Source organism: Strongylocentrotus purpuratus, unplaced genomic scaffold (assembly GCF_000002235.5).
Source record: "Strongylocentrotus purpuratus isolate Spur 01 unplaced genomic scaffold, Spur_5.0 spur5_scaffold_20, whole genome shotgun sequence".
NCBI classification, from domain to species: Eukaryota; Metazoa; Echinodermata; class Echinoidea; order Camarodonta; family Strongylocentrotidae; genus Strongylocentrotus; species Strongylocentrotus purpuratus.
In genome coordinates, this window is record NW_022145606.1 from 32274907 (window position 1) to 32284365 (window position 9459).

Here is a 9459-nt window from a genome sequence, read left to right on the forward strand (position 1 = left end):
GTTTGGTAGTGTCGACTGGACGGTGGTCGAGAGGTGGTGCGGAGCAATATATCAGACTGGTGTCAACGTCAACGGGGCAGTATATCTCTGCCAAACGGATCCACGGTGAAATTGGTACCGGACTAGGAAAACCTACCAGCAGAAGGCATCCTGACAAGAGAAGCTGCTGGGAAGAACATCGACAGGAACCGGTTTCGTTACAATATATATATATATATATATATATATATATATAAAAATAAAGGTTTGAATGCTGAGGTTTTAAATAGAGAATAGTTGGTAGTGAAGACAAAACTTTCATTTCTACTTTGCCGAAAATTAAAATAAATGTTAACAACATGTAAATGTACATGTTAATGTAGAATCCTTCTTAAACCACCTTGAACAAATATTCATTTAGTAACTTAAATGTTGTGATATTGTGCTTTTTCCTAAAGGTATAAACATGATATATTCTGTTTTATCAGTTTACCTGAATTTATGCACCTTTGCCATTAAAATAAAATTATATTGAAACATGTTTTTGGTGTTTGTGCTGTCAAAATTATGAAGGTATATTTAATAGTATATGCATTGATAAAATAAAGTTTATTTTCTTCACTTAACACTATATTGATATTATCTTTAGTTCTTTACACATCAAATGAGATATTTTAATGTCATTTAAAAACTTGTTTGATAGCTATAGCCTTTTCCAAATATGTTTATGTTTGTACTATCTAATGAAGGTGTATAATTTGAGCCTACTGATGACACAATGTTTTTTTTTTTTTTTTTTTTTTTTTTTTTTTTACTATTGATTGAATTAGTTTTGTTTTCCTGCTTCATACTGTACAATGTATATTGAAACAGGAACGCTTCATATACTTTATAATCCAAACGTTTACCTTTCTTGTGTGTATTATGCTTAGCTATCCAATGAAGATATGTAACTAGTAATGAAACAGTGATCTTTTATTTTATTCTCTGTACTTTCTGTACTTAGTCTATCTTTACTGCTCAAATATAATATTGCATTTTTTTCTCTCCACTTTCCCCAAATTAATATTATCTTTACTATTCAAACAGGGTCTTTTAGCGCACCTTTCAAGGCCCCTGCAGTCAAATCAAACAAACCAGTAATCACAAAGAAACAGCCGGAACCTAAACCAGTAAGTGTGCACAGGTTCTTGTACATGTAAATATTATCTAATCAATCAGATGTTTATTCATGATGATCACTACACACATTTAAAAATCACTATTTGCTTATGTACATGTATGTAATCAAGATATTCCTCATTTAAAGAGTCCTGTCACATGAAGATACATGTACATGTACATGTATATGTACCATACCAAAAAAGTGAATAAACCCTTTTTCCCAAATACTTCCCCCAGGGAAGAAGAAAACCATCTTATCAATTGCATTACATTGTAGGAAATAGGTAATAAAACAAAGTTTGAAAGAGAGAGAGAGAGAGAGAGATGATAAGTGTGACTGCCAGAGGAGCACATGAACACATTCATATTCTGTTTCTTCTTTCTCATTTAGCACACTGTAACAGGGACTGTGTATGATGATGACGGAAATCCACTCAACGATGCTCATCATATAGGGGGAGAGCGAATCATTGATCTCCTTGAATGGAAGGACTATGACGATTCCACCCAACCACAAACCAATCCAACAGCTTCATCAGATGATCAGGGAAATCATTTGGTGATCCCAACACTCAGTCAGGTGACCAGAAGACTGAGCAAACATTGACAGGAGTAGCTACAGGAGGCGACCAGACTCCCAAGCAATCCCGATCATTCTGTATGAAAGTTGGTGGAAAGGCAAAGTCTCTCTCTGGTAAGAAAATATTGACTTCTTCTTCCAGATTTGATTTTCATTTTCTTGTGCATTAAATTAATGTTTCTTTTCCATTTGAATGAAAGCTAAATAGGGTGATTCAATATGATGATATTAATATTTTTCATCCATGAATGAAGAATTTTTGTTGAAAAACTTTAGCACGATCACAGGTGTATAAAAAATACATGTAGTAGCGATACCAGAAAGCATCATTATTTAACAGTAAGATCAAGATATTGTTTATTACTTGATTAAATATGTGGGGGAAAAGGACATGGGACACAATGCATGAAATTACCTTATACTGAAGCTTCCTTTCTTGCACCCATCATAATAAAATGTTGTTGTCTCTAACTATATTTATTTTTTCCCATTTAATTGCTTGTGGTCTAAATAGCTATATTTAGTTTTTTCCTTAGTAAAATGCTGTCGTCTCTGACTATAATTAGCTTTTCCAGTCAAATGCTGTTGTCTCAACTACATTTATTGCCCCCCCCCCTCTTAATTCTCTGTGTTAGATCAAATAACAAAGGTATGTATTTACACATGGAAAGCACCATCAGTTTGATGGCTGTGCAGATTCAGGGAACTGGATAAATTGAGGGAAACATTGTAAAAATACATTTACATGAAATTTATACCAAGTCTGGCAGGTAAAAAAGTATCAACCTAAAATCATCAACAAGCTGGGAATAAATTAAATCAATTTGTCCATATTTCCATTTCAGACAGGAGAAAGGAGAAACCCGAACCATCCCAAAGGCAGTCAAGATACCCGAGGAGAGCAGTGAGCCGCAAGTCCTACAAAGAAGATGATGTTCCTGACGATGATCACTACATCTGTAAGTTAACACAAAATAGAATTTGGTTTTTATTCTATTTGTTTGTTTTTATTTGTTTTTTGTTGGTCATGTATATTTTTGGATATTTTTATGCAATTATTCAAATTCTGATTATTGTGAATCTCCATGTATGAAGTGGCTGCATATGAATATGAAGATGGTTACATTTTGAGAAAATTTTCCCTCTATATGGACTATACTTTATTGTATTGCATCAACATTGAAATAAACAACTGAATTCATTTTACACAATAAACACAATTATATTATATATAATCAAATTGAATCATCTAATGAACAAAATTCTTTCAATGCAGCCTTGAAAACACAACAGGTTGTAAGAAACAAACACGATTGACAATGATGTTCAATAGTTAATCATTTCTATTATAATTTTTCCCCTTCAGATTGTGAGGACTGTCATGAGGTCTTTGAAGGTCAGTGCTCCAAGCATCCCCTTACCATCATCAAGGACAACCCTGTCCCTAAAGGCTCTAAAGACAGAGCAAGGAAGACTCTACCAGATGGTCTGATGGTCAAGCAGTCATTAATACCAGGAGCTGGTCATGGGACCTTTGCTACCAAGTTCATCCCTAAAGGATACCGGTTTGGTCCGTACGATGGAGACATTGTAGACTTGGAGACTGGATATGATAGCGGATATGCTTGGGAGGTATGAATCATTTTGGGGAGCCTTCCTTGTATAGAAATGCTAATTATGTCAAGTCTGATTCAAAGTCTTAGCACTCAGAGATGTTTACATTTTTCTCAATATTTACATAAAATGTCTATTTAAAAAATGTGCACATTTTTACTCCTAAAAGATATCTGAATTTTTAAGGTTCACTTATATGAGATTATAATGTTTAAAACATTATTGTGTTAAAAAGTTAACACTTATACAGAAAGGAGAGAAATAAAAAAAAATAATGCTAATGATGATGCTTATGTGCACAAAAAATAATGTATGGTTGTGGTAGTTCCAATTCCGATTTCAAATCTAAAATATTTTTCTCCTCTTCCTTTGTTTTCATATAGATCTGTACAGAAGGCAAACCTCACCACTATGTTGACAGCAACAGTGAGCAGACAGGCAACTGGATGCGCTACATCAACTGTGCACGCAATGAGGGTGAACAGAACCTTGTAGCATTCCAGTATCTTGGTGATATCTACTACCGTACCTTCAAACCGATCTGTCCAGGAAGGAGCTACTGGTCTACTATGGGGAGCAGTATGCAAAGGATCTTGGTATCACATCGCAGCTCAATAAACTCAACATTGAAACAGGTACTTGATTAGGAAACTTTTGGTGTGAAATAACAGGAGAAATTGCCTTGCTTATCAATAGGCAGTTAGATATGTTCATGAACTTTAATTATTCCATGCCCCCCAAATGAAAGCAGAAACAACAAACAAACAAACTAATCAAAAGACCCAACAACAATCACTTACTAGCTTTAATTGTGATTTGATTTTTTTGTTTTGTTCGCTTATTTATGTTGTATCATTATCATACCTTGTTATATACTTTATCTTATTTTAGATTCTGGCCTCTATAGATGCGAGTACTGTGGATCACTCTACGCAATTCCTCTCATCTTAGCAAGGCATCTCAAGTGGAAACATGGACACTATGGTATCGTCCCACAGGCAGGTGCATCAAAGGAAGAAATTCTACAGTTCATCAAAGGAGAAATACAAAAACCTATTCAATCTATTAATAGAGTGATGAAAATTAACTTTGGCTGTGATTCAAAGAATAAAGCCAGCAATGATTTGTCAAATGAAAAAAATAAGAAAAACAAATCAAACCTGCTTGTAGAGATGAAACATTTATTAATCAAATTAATCCTAATAAACTTGAAAGCACCAAAGTCGATAATATGCCATATGTTTGTGGTAAATATGGTAATGCATTTAACAATAATCTTGTCAAAGATAAAGAGAATTATGTAGCAAAAAAATCATGTGTATGTGATCAATGTGGTAAAGCGTTCAGTAATGCACATTGTCTTACAACACATAAACGCATCCATACAGGTGAGAAGCCCTATGTATGTGATCAATGTGGTAAGGCATTTAATCAAGTGAATGCTCTCACAAGACATGAACGCATCCATACAAGTGAGAAGCCCTATGTATGTGATCAATGTGGTAAGGCATTTAATAAAGCTGGTGATGTCAAAAAACATAAACGAATCCACACAGGTGAGAAGCCCTATGTATGTGATCAATGTGGTAAGGCATTTAATCGTGAAGGTAATCTCATAGCACATAAACGCATCCATACAGGTGAGAAGCCCTATATATGTGATCAGTGTGGTAAGGCATTTAATAATGGGAGTGATCTCACAAAACATAAACGAATCCATACAGGTGAGAAGCCCTATGTATGTGATCAATGTGGTAAGGCATTTAATAATGAACATAATCTCACAACCCATAAACGAATCCATACAGGTGAGAAGCCATATGTATGTGATCAATGTGGTAAGGCATTTAATCAAGCTGGTGATCTCAAAAAACATAAACGAATCCACACAGGTGAGAAGCCCTATGTGTGTGATCAATGTGGTAATGCATTTAGTTGTGAACATCATCTCACAACACATAAACGCATCCATACAGGTGAGAAGCCCTATGTATGTGATCAATGTGGTAAGGCATTTAGTTGTGAACATCATCTCACAACACATAAACGCATCCATACAGGTGAGAAGCCCTATGTATGTGATCAATGTGATAAGGCAGTTAATCAGGTGGGTGATCTCACAAGACATAAACTTATCCATACAGGTGAGAAGCCCTATGTATGTGATCAATGTGGTAAGGCATGGAGTCGCCTTTTCTCTCTCAGGTACCATAAGCCAAAATGTCAAGGTGCAAACACACAGTGCAATAAGAAACTTGTGCAGTCTCAAGTGAGCAGTATCAACACCAATGAACTGTAAGTCTTAGTCTATAATATTTAATTAATTTTTTGCATCGATTAATTATCTTAATGATGGGAATATCTACAAATATTGTATTGATGAACTTATTGATTTTCAATATCATCTTTATTCTTAAATGACATCGAAATAGGTCTTTGTGTATTTTTGTCTATCAATATTTTTAATAGAAAGGAAGGTTTGTTTTTGCATGACTTCAGTTACTATAAATTATAAACTGCAGTGGTAGGCTTATTGTTAATGGGACCAAGGATTTTTTTCCTTCTCATTCTTTCATAAAGATTATTAGGTTAATGCCCATGTAATTTATTAGTATTGGAACTTGTATTGGATGCTTACAGTTATGAATGGCGGATTGTTAAAATGAAGAAGTTAAGAATGGAAACCACAAATTAATTTCATGATCAATCCTCCAATATGCAGATATGTTTATAGGTTTAGTGAACAATACATTCCACAAGAGTAGTTAATAGGGAGCTTTGGAATTTCTCCAGTTCATAGTTAAGTGCACATACCTTGAAAGTTACATTTGTACATTTCAAGTAAGTTTCAACATGACTGATATGTAGATTTCCTATGATCTATTCTATGCATATATGAAACAAATACCTTGTCTGTGAGAGTGTATGATTATACAGGTACAATTGTTATACCTAGGACATGTAGGATATGGAGACATATAAAATTAAAATGGGATGTTATTTATCTACTTTAAGTGCTTAAAGTAAAAGTTATGAATTTATTTATTCATTTTAAAGTCATTCATGAGAATTCAGTAACAATTTAAATTAAAGTTACCTAAATGTATTTAAATTATTTAATGTATATAGAACCAAATTGGATAAAAGGGGGAAAAAGAAAAAAGGGAAGCATGCTTTTTAAATTTGTTAATCAAACAAGCATACATGTCAATGAGTTGAAATATTAAAAATGATTTGAGTTGATATAACTTGAATTTGATTTGAATTGATCTATATTTTGGTTCAGTTGGTTCCAATATTTTTGTTTAATCGTCAGGAATCACACTGATGTTGAGACTAGTGTTCAATCGGTTGTTTAGCGCCATCAAGTGTTGAAACGCTATATAGACTTGTGCTAAGAAAACTATTCCCCTCATGAATTGAAAAAAATATAAGTAGTGCATTTGTTAAGTTTGTAATGTAGGTTTATGCAAAACTGTTATTATTGTTTTGAACCTAATCAAAAACAAAATGCAAAAGATGGAGAAAAAATGTATATACACTCTGTAAGAAATAATTTAGGAATATAATTGGCCTTTTCTCTTTGTCCAAAAATTGTTATCTAAAAATAATTTGATTCATATTTTGAAAGATGTTTTTACATTGTATTGTAGATAATTCCTGTAATATTAGCTTGCAAATTTGTAGCAATTCAGAAATTATTCAAGTTCAATATATTTATTGCGTTATTACATCTGAAATTGTATTTGAATTCATAGAATGTTGCGTTCCTTGCACATGTTCATGAATATTTGCCATTGCATTTTGCAAAGTTTCTACAAACGTGTTGAAAAATACCATTAAATTTTATTTGGTGTGAATTTTGACAATTAACCGCGGTATCTTTTTGAGTGTTAGGGAGTTGAAGAGTCTGCAGGGAAGAGAGGTAGGAACTTATTAAAAACTAGAGAAAGTGAGAGAAAAGGGAGAGATACAGACATGGACAGAGAGAGAGAGAGAGAGAGAGAGAGTGGGACAGATTAAGGGAAAGGGGGGGGGGAGACGGACAGAAAGGAGGGGGGGCTGTATACGATAATTAATACCAAGGTGAAATTAAGGCAAGTAAACGGAGAAAGAAATCGGTGGGACGGGCTAATTAACGGGATTGCAAGATGGAATACAGTAAGCTCTCCATACGAGGAAGGAAATACTTTTTTTTTTTTTTAAAGAGAAATGAGTATTTGTGTGTGGAGGGGGGGGGGGGGGGAGCGACAATGCATTTTATGCATCGTTCTTGTATTCATCTAAATATTCGTGTTGTATTTCATGTGAATAAATGCTAAGCTACATTTTCAAATTATTATCAAGTTTGTGTTACAATCCCATTTAACTGACTCTACACTTATCTGCTTATAAAAGTTAAATGTGTAGTATATCCGATTTCATTACGACCGCTAAATTATTATTTTTTTAAATTTGATTACAGACCTAGATCTTTTAATCTCTCCGTTTGACTGTCTGCGATTCCTTTTTGTCTGTTTTTTTAATTTCTTATTAAAGTGCACAGTAGTCCTTCACTGAGTTTGTGTTCGAGTTTACTGTTTCCACTGAAAATGATATTAAAATTAAATTGTGAGCGTACCTCACCAAAACAATAATTAATTAAATAAACCGCAAAACGCTTTATCAAACAGCAATGGTTATTAAAAGAAAAAAAAAACGATTATTCTTTGAATTTTGCAAAAAGTATGCCCGCTGCACACGAGACGTCATATCGATAGCTTCATTACTGCGCTAAAAGGTTGAGAACAGTGTTATCTTTTATGTTACTAAAATGATATTAATTTGTATAATAAATAAACGTTATTACTAGTCATTGGTTATTATCTACCAAAATCTACATGTATTATCGTTATTTACATAATCATGATAATGGGGATTCATCTTGTTTTTACATGCAAGTGGAAAACATATCGTTATAAAACTTAAAGATAAAATAGTATATGAAAATGAATAAAATAATATATACACCATCAAGTCAACGCATTCTGTGCCTTTTAGATTAAGCAAATTATGCTCATGTACCACTGAATCATTCTTTTGTGAATGAGTATCTAGGAAAATCAACGTAACTTGTACAAAAGCAAGCAATATATAGTTTCCCCAGTAAGAAAAGGGTTTATGTAATCCAGTGCCCCGTATTACAAAGAGTCAATATCAATCGCAACTATGTACATAAAAAATAGGACACTGCAAACTTGCGATTGATTGGAGAACTTACGATTGATTTGGATCCAGGCGCGTACACAGGGGGGGGGGGGGGGGGGTTGTTTGGGGGGTTAAACCCCCCCCCTTGGTAATTTTTTGTGTGTAACCCCCCCCCCCCCCCCCTAAAATTCTCTAAACCCCCCCCCCCCTCCCCCTTTGGATTGTTTTTGTTTTTGTTTTTGTTTTTATTTAAAAAAATAAAAAAAAATCCCATGGTTGACCTAAAAAAGCTGACCTTACCCCCCCCCCCAACGGAGCAAAATTTCCTCTTACCCCCCCCCCCCCCTCCCCCCCCCCCCCCGCTTATTCAGCGGTCGGCTGAGTCGTTGCGATTTTTTTGGGACCAAAAAAAAAAAAAAAAAGTGACCTCTTACCCCCCCCCCCCCTTAATTCATCGGCTGGCTGAGTCGTTAAGAAATTTTCGGCCCGATTTATAAATGTTAAACCCCCCCCCCCCCCCCTCTTGAAAAAATCCTGCGTACGCGCCTGTTTGGATCAATCGTAACTCTTTATAAGACGGGGCCCAGGACATAATATCCCAAGTTATATTACCATCACAATAGCTACCCCAAACTTTGATACTCTATTTTTATTTTATTGCAACAATTCATATGCAAAATTGTAAATCTCCTTTCAAGATTAATAATGCACTCTCCAGATGCAAAAGCAAACTAGTTATCAGCGATAATCCTTTTTACAATCTCATTGATTAGGTGCTCTGCCGCGTAGCGTGGCAGAGCACCTTGATTTCATCAGAATATCATGAATAACATGGTTAATGACAATGACATGTACATGACATGTGCCATGATGCATGGTTATTGATCCTCACGAAGAGATTTATTCGACTACTGATGTGTGACGTCATCTAGGCG

The 9459-nt window shown here is 34.6% G+C and overlaps 2 protein-coding genes across 2 annotated transcripts; both read left to right on the forward strand.

Moving 5' to 3' along the window:
• Positions 1–1684: 1684 nt before the first annotated feature.
• On the forward strand, positions 1685–3888 carry LOC589504 (probable histone-lysine N-methyltransferase PRDM7; the record flags this gene model as incomplete). Its single annotated transcript, XM_030993860.1, has 4 exons — positions 1685–1837; positions 2569–2682; positions 3090–3355; positions 3721–3888. Coding segments are annotated over exons 1-4 (582 nt in total), but the record flags the coding sequence as incomplete, so codon positions are not given.
• A 537-nt stretch (positions 3889–4425) lies between these two features.
• Positions 4426–6638, forward strand: LOC115927406 (zinc finger protein 724-like). Its single transcript, XM_030993222.1, has one exon. It carries the CDS (start codon positions 4569–4571, stop codon positions 5634–5636), a length of 1068 nt encoding a protein of 355 aa, XP_030849082.1. The 5' UTR covers positions 4426–4568; the 3' UTR covers positions 5637–6638.
• Positions 6639–9459: the final 2821 nt, after the last annotated feature.